This window comes from Leopardus geoffroyi, chromosome A3 (genome assembly GCF_018350155.1).
Source record: "Leopardus geoffroyi isolate Oge1 chromosome A3, O.geoffroyi_Oge1_pat1.0, whole genome shotgun sequence".
Taxonomy (NCBI): domain Eukaryota; kingdom Metazoa; phylum Chordata; class Mammalia; order Carnivora; family Felidae; genus Leopardus; species Leopardus geoffroyi.
The window spans coordinates 124321325-124343766 of NC_059336.1; the positions used below are offsets into that span (position 1 = coordinate 124321325).

At 38.9% G+C, this 22442-nt stretch overlaps 1 protein-coding gene across 2 annotated transcripts in view; it reads left to right on the forward strand.

Moving 5' to 3' along the window:
* The window catches only part of LDAH (lipid droplet associated hydrolase), a 112439-nt gene that overhangs the window by 39110 nt on the left and 50887 nt on the right, over positions 1-22442 (forward strand). For both annotated transcript variants that reach the window (XM_045447604.1, XM_045447605.1), the window contains exon 4: positions 4238-4407. In XM_045447604.1, the coding sequence (XP_045303560.1) occupies positions 4238-4407 (170 nt within the window). The remainder of the gene's footprint in view (positions 1-4237; positions 4408-22442) is intronic.

Consider the following 22442-nt stretch of genomic DNA (forward strand, 5'->3'; position numbering starts at 1 on the left):
ATAATTTGATGACCCTGGTTTTCACCATCTATTTGGAGAATAATAATTAAAAATTATTTTACAAGGCATGTTTGGGTTTTACAAAGGTTTTTGTTTGATAGCGGTTTTAAATAGAGTGCCTGACGTCACTGCGTTACATATCTTAAAGGCTAACAGAGTCACACCAAATGGCCGTATTTACCATCATTGCCTCAATATTTTCTGTTAATAAATAAAACAATACAGAAAATTTTCATTTTTAGATCCTATCTCCAGTTATAATTTAGAGTAAATTATATTTGTAGTGACATGAATGTAATGATGCACAACATGTGATATTGTTTTGTGTTTTTAAAGCTTTACCTGAAGAGTAAATCATATATGTCTTCCTCAAAGCATTCTTTAAAATATGAAGTGCCATTTTTAGCCTTTTAATATCCGTATGTAAGTTGTTTAATTGAAGTTATTATTAATAAATAGCTTTGGAGTAATGATGGGGGCAGGATGGAAGAGTCCACTAGTTGAGAAATTCTGGTGTGAGAGTGGAGAGCTACTGTCTGTAGACTCAGTCCCAGCAAAAGGTTCATGTAGTCTAATCTCCAATTTTGTTAGTTAGATTGCATTTGAGTGTATAGAGTTATACATTTATAGTAGTATGCACTAGTAAAGAATATTTCCCGGATGTTTATCTTGGTTTATTTGGAGAAGGACACAGTAGTTTTCATGAAACCAGTATGCATTACCTTTCAGCTGTGATGCAGTAAAAATGTGTCCTTTTCTCGAGGAAATGCTTGATATATACTTATTTCAGTGTTTTACAGTTGTGTTTTTATCTATTTCTGTTTGCTCTTATTAGATTCTGAACTCCTTGAAGGGAAAGGGATTATATTGTATTTATATCTGTATTTTCAGAGTCAGCATGAGCCAACTAGTCACCATTTTCTGTCAGAGTGGTCAATTCAGTTGATGTGAAATGGAACAAAATAATAGTTATCAGATTTCCTGTATCCGGAATCTGTCAGGGATACATATTTTTTTATTTATTTTTTTAATTAATTAATTTATTTATTTATTTATTTACTTACTTACTTATTTATTTATTTATTTATTTATTTAGAGGGAGGAGGGGCAGAGAGAGAAAGAGAGGGAGACAGAGAATCTCAAGCAGACTCCACACTGCCAGCACAAAGCCCAATGCAGGACTTGAACCCACAAACCGTGAGATCATGACCTGAGCCTAAATCAAGAGTCAGATACTTAACTGATGAGCCACCCAGGCACTCCCATAATATTTTGATCTAAGATTGACAGAATGTTAATAACTGGATCAATCAATTTGAATAACTAGATGAAAAGTAAATATGAAGTGCTAATATTACTTAATTCCTCTATGAACTTTGTAGAAACAGATTATATATACCTTTTGAAATAAACTCCAGCATCAGTAAATGAACTATAAAGTAAATTCCATAGAAATGGGCCTAAGAAATAGGGCCAGGTTCTAAAATGGAATTGTCAGTATCATATTTAAGACTGTATCTGGATAAAGATTATGTTCCAAACATACTTTGTTGATTGTAATTTGGAGTACATTTTTCTATAGAAAGAATAGCTTAAGTAATTTCCATATTATTATTCTTCTGATTTGGGTACAATTGAATGTAGTTTTTTTTTACTGTATTTTGTGGACAGTAAGTAATGATTTCTAGCATTTTTTCTGAGTATATTAAAATAAAATATGAAAATACGTAGTGAAGTTTATAGCTTTTTAACTTCTAGTTTTTGCTAGCAAAACAGTGTCCAGGTAGCACATTTAAATTTGCTATCAACATTATTTCTAGGAAGTGCTTTCTCCTTTAATCTCATTACTACAGCAGACACTAATAAGTAACGTGTTTGCCTTGGGAATCTTCTGAGGAGTTCCCAGAGGTAAAGCCAGATTTACTTCTGAAATATTCATTTGAGTAATCTTTTGAATTTTAATATGCATTAAAGTTTATCCAAAATATAATCTTTTAGAACCTTATTTCTGCTGCCAGTGAAGTTTTAAAATGTTCACTGCATTTAGCTCGTTCCCTTTCTGTTTACACTATCCACATAAATGTCCTTGGTATATATTCGAGGGAGGACATAAATGACAGGAACTGAAGTGACAGCAATCGTAACTATCATTTCTGTCACAGTTTATGCCAGACAGCTGTGCTCTGTGCTTCAGAAGCGTTGTGTTTACACTGCCAAGACTACCTCCATTATATATGAGGACACTGAAGCCAGGTTAAGGGACTTGCCCTAGCCACCCTCTTAGTGAAGTTCTCGGCTGGGATTTAGACCCAGATTTATCTTGCCCCTAGCACCCATGATGTTTACTACACCATACTATCCCAACGAAAGGAAGATTTTTGACATTTTCAAACATTGGGTATTTTGAAAAATAAAGGATTTGGCTTGCAGGTGTTATAGATGCTTGTTTTTAGAGTATCTGAGAACAATATGATCCCTTCTGGGTAGACTGATCAGAGAAGATAAACTGAGAGGGAAGCATAAACTACTCAAACTTAAGTGTAATATTAAATAAACATTTGGGTTGGGAGCTATCGGGGGCCCTACCAAAGTCAGACTTCCAGATTCTGTCTCTTCCCAAGTCTGTTTGATGCTGAACTTCCTTGTTAAATGGAGAATGGATTCGAGGCTGACGTAGGAAGAAGGATTAGGGCAGAACACATCTTACCCGAGAGATCAGTAATACCATGGAAAAAGGGAACTAAGCCTCACTGACTGGGTAGAAAGGTCTTCAGAAACTGTATGCCAGGCATTGGGAGACAGAGATAAGAGACATAAATTGTAAAGTAGGAATAAATCAGGAGTAGTGTGGTGAGATAAACGTGGATGGGATGTTGTGGGATCCGAAAGGAAGGCTACTTTCTCCTCGCCTACTGAATCATAAAATGGCTTTTCAGAGGAGATGACACTTGTTGGGAGGTTGAAGGATGAAGAAGAGTTGGCCAGATTAACAGGGGGGAGCTGAGCACCGAAGAAAATGAAAACAGCACGTACAGATAAAACTAAAGAGCAGTCCTTTGCAATGAGTTTCGGGTACCTTTCGAATGAGCCACGTTGTGGCTCATTATAGTTCGCATGAGTAACTTGTAGGAGTCAAATTCTAGTAAACCAAATTTTAATAAAGAATTTATTACACCTTATGATACTTTGAAACATTACAGGTTCATAAGGAAAACCTACTGACGTTTTCTATATGTATAGAATATCAGAGCTGACAGTGTCCTCAGAGAATGTCTAGTCAGTACATATATTCACGCCACACAAATATTTACTGCGTGCTAGTAGTCTCAGAGGACACAGATGAAAAGATGGACCTTGCCTCCAAGGAGCTCACAGCCTCTGAGAGGAAATAAGCAGGCCATAACACAAGTGTGATAAAAGGTTGTAATAAGGATAGAGAGTACTGGTTAAACACAAAGGAAGGCTCATTCATTTTTCTTGGAGATTAGCTAGATAAAGTTTTAATTAGCTCTTGAAGATTCCAGAAGACAGTTCATTTAAGGAAGGAAAGGAAGAAAGGATATTTCAGTTAAGGCTGCTGGTTAAAAGGAACAACTTACAACATTTCTCCTTAAGCCCTTCAGTCAAAGTTCTTCAAACAAAAACTACCTCAAATAATGAAGCACTGTCATGGATAGTTGTCTATTAATAATATAAACTGGCCTAACCAGTGGTTCTCAGTGTGTGGTCCCGGGACCAACATGTCCGGGAAGCTTAGAAATGCAAATTCTTGGGCCCCAACCCAGACCTACTGAACCAGGAGGTTTGGTGGTGGGGCCCAGCAGTCACCGCTTTCACGTGTCCTGCAGAGGATTCTGGTACCTGATCAAGTTTGAAAACTAGTGGCCTAAGAGAACTGTAGTTCATGGAATAGTTGAAAGTTCATGGGCTTTGAGGACAAAACCTGGGTTTGAATCTCACCTCTCTCACTTATTAGGTGTGTGACTGTCAGTCTATCACCTAATGTCTGTGAGCTTTGGGATTTTCATCTATAAAATGAAATCACTAACACTTCCTCTCCAGGACTGTTGTGAAGACTGGCTGATGTAATTTAAATAAAGTGTTTAACACTGTAGCTAGCACATTTGTAGGCTTTAAATGTGACTGCTACTGTTGTTAGTTTTTTTAGATATTTTTCCCAGTGAATTTATTACTTTCACTAATTGAGTGAAAACATATTCATATCTTTTGCTTTTAGATTCAAATGCTCAAGAAATCAAAGACATCTATGGACTACAAGGTCAAGTGGAACACAAGCTAGCTTTCTTGAGAACTCATGTGCCAAAGGAAATGAAACTTGTGGTCATTGGCCATTCAATAGGCTGCTATATTTCTCTTGAGATTTTGAGGCTTGCTCCTGAACTGCCAGTAAGTATGCCTCAGGCGGTGACAGTAGGTGCCTGATGATGCTCTTGCACAAATCCTCCTCAGCTCTCCTTGCCCCTTTTGTCTCTTGTTTAACTGATCAGTAAAACAGAGAGGGGGGTTATTTGGTGGCTGTGTTTACTTTTATTTGTATTACTGTGGGCCTGTGCTAGTGTATGTATGTTCATGCAATTTCCATGTGTTTCAAAAAATAATACGGTAAGAGGTAGGGATTTTTCCAGATGGATGCCATTGAATCTAGGGTTATCTGGAATTCTTAAGTTGTATGTAACTCATTGTCTTTTATAAAAGAATATTGAAGAGCAGTTACCAGCTACGACCCAGCAAAAATCTTTATTAGGGGGAGAGAATTTTGCAAATGTTCATGCCTCCTTTCAAAAGGAAGAAAATTTATCATCATTATCATCATCATCATCAGTAGGCAAACAACAGCTGCCCTTTATGGAACACTAAATCTTTATTAGGTCATAAGTCTGGACTCTTATCTATTCCACAGCTTGGCAGCCTTTTTGAGACATTCACTTATTCATTCACAAATTATTGGGTGCCACTAGGTGTCAGATATTAAGTGAGACACTGGAGACACAGAGACCTGTTTAAAGTGCCCAAGAAAGCTAGTGAGCTAGAAGAGACTTAAAACAGAAACTTGTACTTTCACTAACATGTACCATTGAAATGACCTTTTGAATGGATGCAATTCACAACATAAAATATTTCTTTATTTGATAAACATATATTAAACACTGGCCATGTGTCAGGCCCTGAGCTGTGTTTCAAGGACATCCCAGTGAGTAAGACAGCCTTTGAGGTAAGAGAGTCCAAAGTCTCATGAGGGAGACACACTAACCCATAGGTCTGATAACTATGATCTTGCATAAGTACGAGGTGTGAGGGAGTACTATTTATCCTTGTAATCCAAAAGCAAGATTGAAAGTGATTCCTTCCTGGAATCTCATTCCATATGATAAAATACATCTAGTGGAGTTTCGGAGCTCACTAGGAATTTTCTTTTTCTACCAGCTTGGCACACTTACTTCTTATAATCGCCCTTAGGAAATGTACAACTATAGCCTCCGTGGGTGTGTTTTTTAATACCAAATGGAAATTGTGAACTTTCTTTTATTGAGTATAAGAAAATGTATTTTTCATTTCTGAATGTGATTTTGATAAATTCAAGATTGCAATCCATTCGCTGTTTTATTGTTTCTATTTTTTTTCCCATGGATAAGCCACCTTAATCAGAAAGGAGAAATTTCATTTCTGTTTTTAGCATTTGGCTTGGCTTCTAATCTCTTTTGTGCCTTCTAAATCTCCTCCAGTACTGTGTGATGAGGTTACCATCTTCACAGTGCCCAGCCCTGCCACTCAGTGCTTCTGTTTATACAGTTGCCATAAGCCCTGGTTCCAGAGCTAAGACACCTACATTCAAACAGTCAGTGTTGTATTTTGTCTGTGTGACCTGGGACAAGTTATGGAGTATCTCTGTACCTCTGTTTCCTCATCTGTGAAATAGGGATAATAATATGTTCCCCAAAGGATTTTTGTGAGGAATTATATAAAGAAGCAAGAATGCTGTCTAGACCTTAGAAGTTCCGTAATAGGTATTAGCTATTATTATGATGATGGAAATGACAGTGGAACCATTGGCTCACTAATTAAGTTAAGTACTATATTAATTATCAACAGCAAGTAACAAATTGCCCCAAAGCGTCATAGCATAAAACCATACTGTTTATCCTCTTAGAGTTTCTGTGGGTCTGGGGTCTGGCTGATCTTATGATCTTCTGAGACTGCAGTCAAGGTGTCTTCCAGGGCCACAGTCTCATTTGAAGATTTGAATTGAGACGGAGGTGGTGCTTCTAAGGTCACTTATGGGGTTGTTGGCAGGACTCCATTCCTTGAGGGTTTTTGGACTGATGACCTTGGTTCATTGCTGGCACTTGGGTGGAGTTCACCCTCAGTTCCTTAACATGGGAGAGTCTTTCTAACTTGCCTCATTAGAGCAACTAAGGTAGAAGAGCCAGAGGAAGAGTCTGATTGCAAAATGGAAGTCACAGACTGTAACCTCATTACAGAAGTCATATCCCATTACTTTTACAGTATTCCATTTGTTAGAAGTAAATCACTAGGTCCAGCCCCACCCCCCCGACTCGAGGAACAGATTACACTACAGCATGAATATTAGAAAGTAAGGATCACTGGGAGCCATGTCAGAGGATGCCTGCCACACCACTACTACAGTTAGGACTCCACTTGTGTGGTGTACAATCAAGTATGTAGATACATAGATCTATATAAATTAAAATACTGCATTTATTTCCCAGTATAGAGGTGAGTTTATCCTGTCAAATAGAGTATAGCAAACTGATATGAAATAGAATTTTGGGTTATTAGTTATCCCAGGTGTTTTAAACACTTAAAAAATACATATTTTAAAGAAAAGAGTCCTTGGCATATTTGAAATAATAATAATAGCATTACCATTTGTGATAGTTAATTTTTTTTATTTATTTATTTTGAGAGAGTGCATGCACAAGCAGAGGTGTGGGGGTGGGGGCAGAGAGAGAGGGAGAGAGAATCCCAAGCAGGCTCTGTGCTGGGCATGGGGCTCAGTCTCACAAACCATGAGATCATGACCCAAGCCAGTATCAAGAGTCTGATGCTTAACTGACTGAGCCACCTAGGAGCCCCCATTTGTGGTGGCTAATTTTATGTGTCAACTTGACTGGGCTAAGGGAAAGCCAGATAGCTGGTAAAACATTTCTCAGTATGTCTGAGGATGTTTCCAGAAGAGATGAGCATTTCCATCAGTTGACTGAGAAAAGAAGATTTGCTCTCATCATTGTGAGTGGGCATACTCCAATCCATCCAGGTCCCAAATAGAACAAAACTCAAGAAAGGAGGATTCTTTATCTCTCTTCTTCAGTTGAGACTTCCATCTTTTCCTGACCTCTGACACTGGAGCTCTGAGTTCACTGGGCTTCAACTCTGGGCCTTACACCATCAGCTCCTCTGGTTCTCAGGCCTTCAAACTCGGACCGAATCATACCACTGGCTTTCCTGGTTCCCAGCTTGCAGATGGCATATTGTGGAACTTTTTGGCCTCCATAATCATGTGAACCAGTTCCTATAATAAATCTCCTTTTATATATATCTATATCTTTGTGTGTGCGTGCGTGCGTGCATGTGTGTGTGTGTGTGTGTATCTCCTATTGGTTTTTTCCTTCTGGGGAGCCCTGACAAATACACTATTCTGTAAACATAGAGAAGAAAATATTCATTTCTGAGTCCTTCACAGTCTATTAACTTAATCACCGATCTTTTTGGTTTTTGTTTGCTTCTCATCGATCCTGCATGTGACGTATGGTTTCTCTTGTGCGTATTTGAAAGCAGTTGTTGAACACACCTGTTTTGAACCCATCTCTCCATTTTGGCATGCATTCACAGATCTACTGGGAAAAAAATACAAATGCATCTTAAGGTTAATGCAGCTTCTTACAGCTCCTTTAGCTCTAGAGCTTTCTAATTGTTGCTCTACTTCCAGGTGTTCTTGCCCTTGGAATAGTGGTGAAAAGGGGAAAGGAAGATGAAACATGAGCTTAACATACTCTGTTTGTGAAGACATAACTCATACTGTGATTATAGAGTTTTCAGAGGGACACGTGAAACTGTGTTTTCTTAAAGCGGGTGTTTTCTAGAAAATAACGCGTGCGATAAATTGTCCATAAAGGTCACCCGGGGAAGAGGGTGAACATCTGTATGATTTTTTTTTATTATTATTCAAAAGCTTTATCTGGTTTCAATTAACTGCATTGTTGAAGTTCCCCCCACCCCTCTTTAAACACCTGGCCCAGTTAATATCGGTGGTGTGATCCCTGCTGAAGTGTTGAAATTTCAGTGTCTCTGGGCTACTCTAAGACGGCATGGTGCCTGCATGCCTGAAGTTAGCATGACACGCTCCATTTAAGATGCATTGGACAATCAAATAAGTTTGTGTAAGCCAGAGTGTTGCAATCCCTAATCATTTTGCCAAAAATAAGTTAGCTGTTATGTTTTATAACATATGAAGTGTGATAATAAGAAACTTGTGTTTCCATCTCTTCTGTTATTTTTACTGGAATATTTGACTCCCATAAGATTTTGAAGACATATGTGTAGTTTAGTAGCTGGTTTATTTGGTTTTATTTTGGTTCAGTTCTTTATAATATTTTTATAACTAATTATAGGAAACTTTGGTCTTAAAATCATTTTAAGTAACTTATTGTACACTTTAGATGTATTATCTGACCTATATTTAAATATACCAAAAAAAAATGACTATTTTTAAAAGTCTAGAATTAAAATTCTTTTTGTTTCTTTAAGCAAATTTGTTACATAGAATTATCGAAATTCTTTCTATGTTTTGACAGTAATGTCCAGAATAAAGAATTTATTTTTTTTTTATTTTTTAAATTTTTTTTAACATCTTATTTATTTTTGAAACAGGGAGAGACAGAGCATGAACAGGGGAGGGGCAGAGACAGAGGGAGACACAGAATCTGAAACAGGCTCCAGGCTCTGAGCTGTCAGCACAGAGCCCGACGCGGGGCTCGAACTCACGGACCGCGAGATCATGACCTGAGCCAAAGTCGGCCGCTTAACCGACTGAGCCACCCAGGCGCCCCCAGAATAAAGAATTTAAATAGAAGCTGGAGAAAATAGATATTTGGAAGACTGTTAAATAGTAGCTGTCATAACTTCTAATAATAAACATAGTTTTAGACTCATAGGATCTTAGAACTGAGATGGGCTTTGGGAACAGTCTTGTCCCATCTTTCTTTTCATGGATGGGAACTGAGAGCACAGTCCCTTGCCAGGATGCAGCCTCAGCTCTGTCTGAATCCAGGGGTGGGGTCCAGTTATGTTAGCTGTGGGTATAAAGAGAGTGTAAGAAGATATTTGATGGGTCTTTCAAACTTAGGATGATAGCAGAGCCTGCTGATAGCTCACTATACTCGTGGACTATACGCAACAAGCTGCATGTGGTCCATTACATTGTAGCTCAGGGAACAGGAGATTCCATGAATGAATGCTGTTTTAGCAATTCGGAGCTAGAGATGGAGTAATCAGAGCAGAAATAGTAGTCTTATCCCCACTATTTAGAATCTTCTTTCAACATTGATCCTATGTATGTTAAAAAAAAATGTGCCATCTGATTTTGCCAGTAAATTGCGTAAAGTTCAAGGTTGGGAGTTGAAAGCCCATGATTCTTTTTCTTTTTTTTTTTTTTTAATTTTTTTTTTTCAACGTTTATTTATTTTTTTGGGGACAGAGAGAAACAGAGCATGGACAGGGGAGGGGCAGAGAGAGAGGGACACACAGAATCGGAAACAGGCTCCAGGTTCTGAGCCATCAGCCCAGAGCCTGACGCGGGGCTCGAACTCACGGACCGCGAGATCGTGACCTGGCTGAAGTCGGACGCTTAACCGACTGCGCCACCCAGGCGCCCCTGAGAGCCCATGATTCTTAAGTAGACTCAGCACTGAGTCTTGAGGTGAACCTCAAGTAATTTAACTTTTATTTTCCTCTAAGTATTTATATAGCATTTTATGAAAACACTTCATTCCCTTCCAGGGATAGCAGATCCTTCAAAACCTTAATTTTTTATATCATTTGGCCTTTTCTTGGGGAAAATGCACAATAACATAGAGCTTCCTTTGTCTGTCTGCTTGGCAAAAATGTCTTCTCTCTAAATGAAATTTCCAGATTACTTCAACTCACTTTTTGAAACACCAGGTTCTTTTATCCAGTTGGATAAAACTGTGTCTAAAATTTATTATTTATCTGCATCCTTATCTGCATCTGCATCCTTCAACAATGCATATTGATTATGGAGGAATTAGTGGTTCAAGGACATCATTTTGAAAAAGTGTTATTATACTATAGTAAAACACAATCCAAGGAAGTTTCCTATGTCCTAAAGTTTCTTATATAATAGTGCTTTTAAAAAATAAGAATAAAAACTTGTCTGTTTATTTTACAGTTTCTCTGTCTCCTTCCTCAGTGTTAGGCTCCGTGTTTCTTCCCTATTGCAATTTCTTACTGCAGTTTGCTGCTAGTAGAGAAAAAAGATAACCATGTTAGAATTTTGTGTTAAGGATGGACAGGTCTTAAATGAATATACAAGAGTAAAATTGATGAAATTAAGTGCATTGATTTTGTTACTGCTCGGAGCTTTCTTTTGTTTCTTTTGGGATCCCTGGTGGTGTTTTAGGTACTCAAAATTTGCAAGACTCAAAACACACTGCAGGTACAGCTGAGAAGCTTGAAAATTTTTACTGAAAGGGTTAAAATAGCATGTTAAATCACATGTGTGTTGATTTAAGAGTGCCTCTTGTCTGAAGTAAGGAAAAAAAATATTCTGCAAGCAATGAGATTATTTAGACTGTGGTGCACTTCCACTATTCTGATGAACCTTCATGTCTGCAGTCAAAGTTAGATACGCTTGTGAGAAACATCCATATAACATCAACAGTGGAGGTAAACTGGAGGGAGGGGGAAGAATAGGAGATCATTCACATGTCAAAGTGACTGTTGTGAGAGACCTGTCCCTAGATTAAGTGTTAAGAAACGGAAGGCAAAATGAGGAGGTACCTTAAGGCTCTGAATGTTTTGAAGAAAGAGATGGCCCCTCACTGAGAAGATCGGAAGACTTTGTGAAGAGCTGGTATTTGAGCAGGGGAAGACTGAGTTAGTACTTAGAAATGTGTAGGAGTAGAGAGTTCGATGTTTGGGTGGTAGGGGGTTGTTATATATTCTAAGCGGTGGGAACAGTATGAAAAAAAATGGTTTTTTCCCTGGACACATGAAGAGAGCAGTGAGCGATCTGATTAGGGTGCAGCATAGTGTGCGTGAAGGGAGCCGTGGGAAGTGAGAACCGAGGCTGATAGAAGTGGGGACAAGAAAGTTTGGGCTCGAGGTTTGGACTCTATTTCTTGGACAGCAAGGAGCCACTGAAGGACCTGTGATGATAATAGTCCTGCATCAGATATATTAATGTCTCAAGAAAAAGGAGAGTGAACTGGGTAGAGAGTGTAGACTAAGAAGCTAACAACCAAGTGATGGGCAGGTTTACTACTAGTTCAGATGAGAAATAATGAAGACAGTATATGGAATTTGCCAAGGGAAATTGTTAAGAGAGGAAAGAAACAGGTCATAGATATATATGAGGAGAATGACTTTCTTTGATAGAGAGGAGGATGAAGAAGAGGAAGAGGGACGCCTGGGGGGCTTAGTCGGTTGAGCGTCCGACTCCGGCTCAGGTCATGATCTCCCAGTTCGTGGGTTCGATCCCCACATCGGGCTCTGTGCTGACAGCTCAGAGCCTGGAGCCTGCTTCAGATTCTGTGTCTCCCTCTCTCTCTCTCTGCCCCTCCCCCACTCATGCTCTGTCTCTCTCTCTCTCTTTCTCTCTGTCAAAAATAAATAAACATTTTTTAAAAAATTTTTTAAAAAAAAAGAAGAGGAAGAGGAAAAAGATGTAATAATTTTCCAAAATAACAACTGCAGTCCATTCGTGGATTCTGAAGCCACTGCAGTGGCTTCAGTCAAGATAGGGTAGACCGTGCTATAGTAACACAGGGTCAGTAGCTTTTAACAACAAACGTTTATTTACTGTTCATGATACAAGTCTTTTGGGGATTAGTCGCCCCATGTAGTTCTCACCTTGCACTCTTAATCTAGAATCCAGATTGATGGAGTAGCTTCCATCTGGAATATTCCAGTCTCATGGCAGAAGATAAAAAGGAAATAATGAACCAGCCACTGCATTTTAAAACCTCTGCCTGGAAGTGGCATTTGTTGCTCTTCACACAGCACTAGACACAGCAAGTTATACGACCAAGTCTGCCATCAACAGACTGCAGAGTGTAAGGAGGCTGCAAAGTGTCATCCTCCTCAGAGCAGAGAAACTTGTTTGTGAACAATAAAATCGCATTTGTAAAAATATATCTAATAAAGTGGAATAGAAAGTATTAGTGTATTGTATTGTGAAGCTTCTGTTTCACTTTTTATGGAGTATGTTGATATCCTACATTACAATGTAGAATGTATATCTTACTGTGAGTTAAGCTTAAAAAAAAATTGAAAGCCATTACCCTAAGCTGGAGTGTACCACTCAGTAAGAGAAGAGAAAGGAGAATGTCAAGGAAGATGTGGAATGATGGTGGATTAAAGATGGCCAAAGATTCTTTGCCATTCCTCTCTCAAGAGATGAACTCCCTTTCCCTTCTCTTTTGCATTTGGGCTGGGCATGTGACTTTCACCAATGGGATACAGTGGAAGTGATATTCTGATAATTCTCAGCTTAAGGGGACTGGGAGCTTCCATTTCTTCCCTCTTGGAAGCCAGCTGCCATATACAAAAGTCCAACTGCCTGAGACCATCATGCTGTGAAAAAGCCCATGCTGGCCACATAGGAGGAACCAGGTGTGAGTGAAACTGTGGACCTTTCCGCCTATCTCATTTGCTACTGAATGCAGCCCAGGGAGTGACCAGCCAATGCCACATGGAACAGAAGTCTGGCTGAGCCCTGTTTGAATTCCTGACCCCACAGAATAAGAAAGAGTAATCATTGTGGTTTTAAACTGTAAGTTGAGGGATGGTACATTATGTAAAAATAGATAACTGAAATAGGGTAGCAGAGTTGAGTTCAAAGAGAACTTCAAGCTTCTAGTATTGGTAACCAGAAGGCCATTAATGACCCATAAGAGAACGTTTGTAGTGAAATAGTGGGAGAAGGAGATTGTACGCAGTTAGGTGATAAATGGATCATGTTCCAGGAATTGGCCAGTGAAGAGGAGGAGACAAGATGATAATTTAAAGAGGACACTGGTCAAGAGAACATTTTTCTCCCTGTAAGTGGGAGAGCATTTCACATGCTGAGAGGAATAGCCCATGCAGAGAGCGATGTTGAGAATGAAAGAGAAATGGGAACATTTGTTGGAGGATCATCATCATCTATTTGTCTCTTAAACTTGCACACTTGAAAACTAGGAAAATTGAATTTTTATTAGTCTTGGACTAAACCCTTTCAAAAGTGTTTTTGTGATTTAACTTGGTTCTTCATTTGAGTCTAGAAACCTGAAACAGTTTTTAAAATTGATCTATTGTCATCACTAACAATTATACCCAACATTCATGTGAAATTTGCAAAACAAGTTTGCATGTAATAAGGACAAGAAACAACCTAATTATTTCCATTTTGTGATGGAGAGACCATAGTTCCAGAGAGTTACGTGTCTGACTTTTATGTCAGTTAGCCATGAAGCGGCAGAACCAGGATTCTGCCTTCTGTTTTCTGACTTTTCCATTATCTGTTTTCCAGGTGAGGTAGCTAGGGGGGGTCATGATGATAAGGGGTAGAGTAAGTTACTTTGACAAACCACCAAAACCTCTTGGACCTAAATGTAAGATTTCTACTGCTGTTTCTTTAATACTTGAGCTCTTTAAATACACAAGGAAGACTTTAATGGGAAGCAGGTTGATGCTTTCATGGGGAGTTCAGAGAGAATTAGGAGGAATGAGAACCTGTGTGTTTTCTAGAGCAAGGAAGATAAAGGGACTTGGTGTTCAGGCATGGGCCAAAGGCAGAAAGTGAACTCAGAAGACAATCAGAATCCTAGGACGGAGCTGGGGGCAGAGGGGAGATGGAGTATGGAAGGAAGTGGGTGGTTCTGTAGACACAGTGCACAGGAATGCCACACTTGTGTCCTTGTGAACCATGAGTGAACCCTGGTACGTGAAAACCACAGAGGTCAGGCAGTCAACAGCTAGCTACTCTGCTTGGTGAAAGACTCCATTTCAGAAAATAATAAATCCCCTGTTCTGAGGAAGGTTTATACAGAATATGATGAAATGCTATTTTACCAATCACTTATGCATTTATTTAAATGTATTTACTTATCTGTTTATGTGTGTGCATACACATTATCTTTTCTGAATTACCCAGGAGACTACCTTGCTGAAAGCTGAACACATGGAAAGTTTCAACTTTTTGACTTCAGCCATTTTTTAGTCATCTGCATATTTTTTAAAAAATCCTAAAATTGCTTTCAAAGTGGAAAAATTGTGTGGGCTTTTTTCATCTTTTCATAACTCAAAAACTATTTAATATATTTTTCTCAAACTGTGCAAAAAAAAAAAATCACCTTTGGGCTGAAACCAAGCATGGAAAATTTCACCACAAAGGGCTAATTTTTTTGGAAAGCTGCAAGAAAGTGAAAACAGGGGTTTATAATAAAACATTCTTCATGCATGTTAATACTTAGTACTTTATCTAATGCATTTCATCTGAGTATTTCTGAGCACTTTTCTGATTTAAATATTGAACCATTTTAGTATTTGTGTATCCATGGTACTATCAAATATGGAAAATTCTCCCCATCCTCTCACAGACCCAGTATATTGGGAGTTAATGACATGTGTTTAAAGGAACAAGTAAGGCAAGTGAAGTGAAGTGGCTACTAGCCAGACAGCCTTATATGCTGCCTACACTCATGTTATCACCACCGCTTCCTGGCCCAGGCATAGTTGTGAGTAGAATATAATAGATGATATGAGGCACTCATTCAGATATCTAAGCCGGCATTTCTCAAAGCAGCATCAGCATTACTTGGGGTCTTGTTAGCAATGTAGATTATTGGGTCCCACTCAGACGTACTGAATCTGAGACTTTAGGGCTGAGACCTAGCTATCCGTGCTGCAGGTGATGCTGATGCACACTCCCACCAAACTTTCCGGAAGCTGGGAACACAGAACGTATGGAGATTCCGTGGACAATTAAATCTACCCCTGGTCTTTCGGGAACATGTCAGCTCTGTCTTCTCACATCCTCCCTTGGAAGCAGGAGGAATGCTAATCAGGTTCTCTACAGGAAAGTTCTTTTTTTCTGTATTTCATGTATCCTAGCTCTTTCTGCCTACGATCCGATCCACAAGCACAGTGACCCTCTTGAGTAGAGGTACGGATATCCAGATTGTTCAGGGAAACAACACTCCCAAGAAGTATTTTCTCATTTCCTTGAGTTATCAGGGTCAAACCTGGGGTGGGAACGTACATTTCACTGTAATTGCTTGGATTTAAGTGGCAAGGTAGCAGAAGTCTGTCAGCAGAAGCTGACTTAAGCCCCACACTTCAGGGTGCGAGTTCTCAATCTTATGTTTTGCAGTGGCCTCTGCATTCCAGCAAACCCCAATGCCTATGTTATTGTGTCTCTAGGCACTGAAGTAGCTGTATTTGTGGCATTATAACAAATTCTGAGAATGTTCTTCTGGTGGCGGAAGTCATCAGTCAACTGTTGTATGTGGGCCTTTAGCTAACCACCTTGTTTTGGAGATAGGAAATTTAGACATAGCCTGGGAAAGGTGTTTAAGTAGTTTAAAGCCGTGTAAAGGTGGGGCGCTTGGGCAGCTCAGTTGTTGACCATCCGACTCTTGATTTCAGCTCAGGTCATCATCCCATGCTTCATGGGATTGAGCCCCACATTGGGCTCTGTGCTGACAACGTGGAGTGTGCTTGGGATTCTCTCTCTTCTCTCTCTCTCTCTCTCTCTCTCTCTCTCTGCCCCTCCCCTGCTTCCTCTTTCTCTCTCTCTCTCTCTCTGTCTCAAAATAAATAAACATTAAAAAAATATAAAGCAGTTTAAAGTTATATTCAGTTGCAGTCCATCTCAGCAAAGCACGAATACAGCTATCTAAGCTAATATAGATGGAAAGGAAAAAGAGACTCCTTTTTAAATTGATCATCTAAAATTTCTATCATGAAAAACTTCAAACAGAAAAATAAAAATAATTGTAATTGTATAATGAATTTACAGAACCCATTATCCAGATTAATATAGCTACTAGTATCTTGTTACCTTTGCCTTTTTTTTTTTCTTAAATACTTTCAGTTGAATTGTAGCCCTCATGGTATTTTACCCATAAAGACTTCATTGGGCATCTTGAAAAAGGAGCTTTTTGTTATATAATCGCCATGTCATTATCACAGCTAACAAAATGATAATTCTTTGATATCATCTAATATAGTCAATATTCAGATTTTCTTTGTCCCCAAAATGTTTTTTTTTTTTTACAGTTGGTTTGTAAGATCTTAAATTTCAGGAAGGCAAAAAAGTAAATGTAACTTTGAAGGTTGATGTAGTAGACAGACTTAACATACTAAATGTACCATAAATTGCTTTTGTAGCTCAACACGTAGCTTTTTAAACTGAACGTGAAATTGTTTACAGAAAAGTGTGGATAGATCATGATTTTATGTAGGTCATTTTAAACCTATCTAACTTGAGTTTTCATGCTTAGAGAATAATACAGCACCTCCTCTCAATATTGTTTTATCTAATAAGAAAACAATGAAAATTTGAACTGTTATGCATTGTTGCATATTAGGGTATAAAATTTTGTAGAAGATACTTACTTCTCTTGTAGATATTTAGAATTATTAAAGATTAAATTATGAACTATTTTTTGCTGTGGCAGTTAGTATATTACTGTTGTTATCATTTGTGGGCCTCACTTAATCCACCCAGCAACTCTTTGAGGAGCTCCTGTTCCCATTTTCTACATGAGGAAACTGAGACCTCAGACAGAAGTAACTTGCTCAGGGTTAGACAGCTGGTAAGTGCCTGGGGTAGGATTTGAACCCATGTGTGTTTGACTCCAAAGTCCATGCTCCTAGCCACTAAGCTAAAAGGTTAGCTTCTTATTATAGAGAAGTTGTAGAAATCAATAAAAAGAACAGTAGCTTTTCCAATAAGGCACAGAGGACATGAACAGATAATTCACTAAAGAAGAGCTAATAAAATCTATCAAAAAATATGTACCTAGCACAATACATGACACAGTGCTTAATAAATTAGTATATGGTAGTACTTAATAATGTCTGCTTATTGAGTATATAGAAGCACTTCATAATGCTTGCTAAATGGACCTCAACAGTTATCAAAATGAGCTGCTACAATAGTAGCAGTATTTAAGAAAAGTTTAATGTTGTATGTGTATATACTTCTGTATACACTTTTAGAAAGTCTGAACTGGTAAACACCAGGTGGCTTGTATTAGAGATCTCTGGGTTTAGAGTTAAGGGTATGTTGGAGGTAGAGACTCTATATTGTTTCTGCTATTTTACAATGACTGTGTGTTATCAGAAAAAAATAATTCCTATAAAAAATGTCCATACCCTTTGAACCTACTAATTCTTTTCTTTGGAATCTATATTAAGAAAAAAATCTCAAAGATAGAGAAAAAACTCATGTACAAAAACTTGTGATTTGTTGTAGCAAAAAATTGGAAACACCCTAATGTTCTGCCCTAAAGGAAAGGTTAAGTGGACTATAGAATGTGCAACTATCAAAATATATCCCCGAAGGGTACTGTAGTACACAAGAGTGATAGAATGTTAAGGAGAGTATTAAAATATTAAATGAAAACATACATTTAAAAGCTTGAAAATAAAATAACCAAGGTGAATATAGTGATTGTGTTTGAGTGGTGAGTTTGGGGGTGATTTTTTTTCTATTAACTTTGTGTTTTAAAATTTTCCTTTCGGGGCGCCTGAGTGGCTCAGTCAGTTGAGCGTCCGACTTCAGCTCAGGTCATGATCTCACGGTTCGTGGGTTCGAGCCCCACTTTGGGCTCTGTGTTAACGGCTCAGAGCCTGGAGCCTGCTTTGGATTCTGTGTCTCCCTCTTTCTCTGCCCCTCCCCTGCTCATGCTGTCTCTTTCTCTGTCTCAAAAATAAACATTAAAAAAACTTTTTAAAATTTCCTTTAATGGCATATGTTTCTTCACTGCTATAAGCATTTAATGATTATGTATTTTCTTTGTTTTTTAAGAAAGCACTTTGTAAGAGTTCATAACAGAAAGTTGGTTCAGGAGAGAAAAGTTTTGGTAATTTGTTAGACAGCAATCGATAACAAATAAAAGGGTGAAAAGTAAAAAGGTGAGGTCAACTTCCTGGTCTCTCTGCAGGAAAACCCACCCCTAAGACCAGTACTGTCACCAAGTCGGTAGCCGCATCTTTCGCAGTATCAGCAATGCTCAGGTCTTACCTGTCCTACCTACTCTTCATCCTCTACTCAGTCAGCTAGGCTTTTGTCCTTCCTGGTGATTTTTTATTAACCTGTGTCCCCCCACCACTCCCAGAATAATTTCGATTGTTGATAGGTATGTGTTTTGATGGTCTCTTCATGATTGTTATTTGAATGTGATTTTTTTTAAAAAAATCACAGTTGGGATTAACTCATCATTCATCATACTGCTAGAGTAAAGAAGGTTCCTTTTCAGAACAATACAGCCCTATTCAAATCTCATCGGACTATAAGGTTCATAGTGGCTAGGACTCTAAGAAGCTCTGGGATATGAGTGAGTGCCAGTGCTAAGGCAGAGGGTTATCTTTATGAATACCCTCACAGTTAGAAGGATACAGGTATGAAAAATATGCTCATACCTTGCTACATTTAGACCTTGTTATGCCAGTGAACTGGGTGTTCACAGACATACAGACTCGTAGAGCCTTAGTGGATGGAGCACAGCAGTCAGAGAAGAGAGAATCTGCAAAAGTCTAAAAACAGATGAACAAGATTCTGTGAAGTTCTTCTGTGGCTAGTGTTCATTTTAGCCAGAAGATTCTTTTTTAGGTCTATCAACCTATGGAGATGAGAACTGCGAATGTGGTCTTTAGGGAAGGAAAAGGCTCTCTAGTATGGTTGTCCAGTGCATGAGGCTCCTTCCCCCTCCCTTCTTGCTCTGACCGAAAATCTGTGAGCAATATGTAACGTAGGCCACAACAAATTCCCTCAAGTGGAAAAAGCCCAGCAGGCACTGAAGCGGAGATGCTTCACAAGAAGAAAATGTGGTCGCCTTGAGATCTTGCATTCCAAGCCAGTTCAGACTAACTGCATTGGGTTGGGAAGAAGCCAGATTATCAGGTGTCAGAAAGATACACTGATGAAGGGATAAAGATTGAAGCCAGCATCATTTCTGGCAGCCTGTCCCTAGGAAAGCAGACAATACAGCATTCCCAGTATCAATTTTACAGAGACCAGAGGGAGCACGCATAAATGAAGTCTGTAGATAGTCCAGAAACTCCATTTCAACAAATAATTTTAACTTATCTCCTCACCAGTAGAGTCCTGAGAGCCTCTATAGTAAACCAAATTGAGTGTTAGAGATTCAACCTTTTCCTTTTCCATTGCTCAGTACCCTTAGGGAAATACTGAGGAGCTTTGTGAGCCCCACTGCAGGCGAGAAAGGCTCTGACGGCTTCCATAACATCATACAAATGTTGACTGATGCTGACTCAGAAGTGATTTCATGAAATCTTAGGGCAGATTCTGGTTATCTGAGTTGCAGGGGAATGTTCCTCAAGGTCCTCTGAGAGAGATGGTCTCCCGTGGCCGTAGTCCCTGTGCCTGCCAGTGCATACCTAGTGCTCCCTCCTAGCTATTATCACTTCCTCTTATCCACTTCTTTTCTGCTTTTTCCTCCCAGCACCCAACAGATGCCTTCTGCCCGTCTTCTAAAATCATCTCAGATGCAGACTCTTGTCAGAACTCTCCTGATTCTCCTTGGTCATTTTTATTGTCCTTCCTTTGAAACCTTTTTTTCACAATTCTTATATATTCCACCTTGCATCATAGGTATTGTAATTCATTTGATACTATCAGATTTTTAAGCTTTTCTTTTTTTTTTAAGTTGGGGTATAATTTACATAAAAGAACTCTTTTTCTCTCCCCACCCCAATCTACATATTTTCTCCTACACTGCTTTTCAGTTCAGCAATCTTCACTTCTGCTACATATAAACTTTTAAACCCAACTTTTGCGTTCTCAATTCAGTTATTCTAGTTTCTGCTTATAAAATTTCCATTTTGTAATTTTTGTTGTTACAAATTCTTAAACTTCTGTTGTGTCTGATAATCTCAGTATCCAAGTCTCATGTTGCTGCATTTCTTTCCTGCTGTCCCCTTCTTTGTTTTTGGTCATGTCTTCTTGTCCCTCAGTATATTTGTGTAGGAGTCAGAGTTCTCCGGAGAAACAGGACCAGTGGGATATGTGTGCATATAGAAGGGGATTAACTCTAAGGAATTAGCTAACGCAATCCTGGAGGCTGACAAGTCCTAAGAGCTGTAGTCGGTAAACTGGAGACCCAGGAGAGGCAGGTGGTGTATCAGTTCTAGTCCCAGAGCAGGCAAGCTAGAGACCCAGGAAGAGCTCACGTCTCAGAGTCCAAAGGCAGAAGAAAAACAATGTCCGGGCTCAGAAAGAGTCGTCAGAAAGAATTCTCTCATACTCAGTCTTTCTGTTTTATTCAGGCCTTCAGCTAACTGGATGAGGCCACCTGACATCAGGGAGGGCAGTCTGCTTGACGTGGTCTACTGATTCAAATATTTATCTCATTCAAAACACCCTCACCAATGCACCCAGAATAGCGTTTGACCAAATATCTGATCATCCCATGGCCCAGCCAAGTTGACATGGAAAATGAACCATCATTGCTTAGTAAGCTGTTCTTTTTTTTTTTTTTTTTTTTAATTGAATACCTGACGTTCTATGTGAAAAATTGTTACGACAATATGAGGCTTCTAGATTCCTCCATGGAGAATTTCCTTTTGCTTTTGACTAGCAATTATGGTGAGGGATGATCACTTTATATATTTTTTTTTTCAACGTTTATTTATTTTTGGGACAGAGAGAGACAGAGCATGAACGGGGGAGGGGCAGAGAGAGAGGGAGACACAGAATCGGAAACAGGCTCCAGGCTCTGAGCCATCAGCCCAGAGCCCGACGCGGGGCTCGAACTCACTGACCGCGAGATCGTGACCTGGCTGAAGTCGGACGCTTAACCGACTGCGCCACCCAGGCGCCCCGAGGGATGATCACTTTAATGCCATCTGGAATCAGGCTAAACTAACAATATCTTTGTGAAAGTTGGTCTATTTCCAGTTGGTCACTACTTCTAGGGGGTAGCCCTTTGGTAGTTCCCACTGAAAGGCTAGGGTGCCTTCTCTTTAATGGGCACCAAATGCCCAAATTTAGACCATTGAGCCATATTATATGTCAGCCTCTTGTCCTCTTAGCTACTGCTCACAAATTGGTAAATAAGAAAAGCTGTTTCAACACACCTCTCTTGAGTTTCCTTTTTCTCTAGAATTTTGGCCCTTTCAGTCTCTTCTGCCTTTGATGCTTTCAAAGGCACTTTAAGAAAATACTTTTTCCAGCTTTTCTAATTGTTCTTGGCAGGACGATTGCTCTGCAGTAAGCTAGTCTGCCCTCCCTGCTCCACTGTGACCGGCTGTTGCCTGGCTTTAAGTTCTTCAAGCTCTGCTGTTGAAAAATATACCATTTTGAGTTTTTGATTCTTTATGTGACTTGTTTTTTCTCTGGGCAATTTTAGGATCTTTACTTTATCCCCATTATTACATTTTATGATGATATTCTTTGGACTGTTTATCCTTTCTGATTTGAAAACTGGCATCCTTATGTACCAAAACCCTCTCCTGTATATTTTTTTTCCTTGTTGTCTCATTATTTACATATTAAACATCCAGAAATGATTCTCTTGATTTATTTTATTTTCCATTATCAATCTCTTTCTTCTCCCCCCCACCCCTGCTTTTTCATTCTGTACATTGAGAAATATGGGATATTTTCCCGACTTTTTCTTATAATTTATATAACTAAACTTTTAATTTTAGCCTTCATGCAAATAATTTCTAAGATAACTTCTTGTTCTTTTTTCCCTTTTTGTAGTGTCCCTTTTATTTTATGGCTCACTCGCTTTCTCTTTCTGAGGAGAACAAATTTTTGGAGTTTTGTTGCACTTTTTGTACTATCGCGATTCATTCTGGATTCCTTTTTTCGTATTTTGTTTTTGTTGATCTGTGTAGTATAATTGAAGCTTTGCTCAAATGTCTGACATTCCTTTGTTATCTCTTCATGTTTAAGAATGAAGCACCGAAAATCCTTGCCGGTTTTGTGT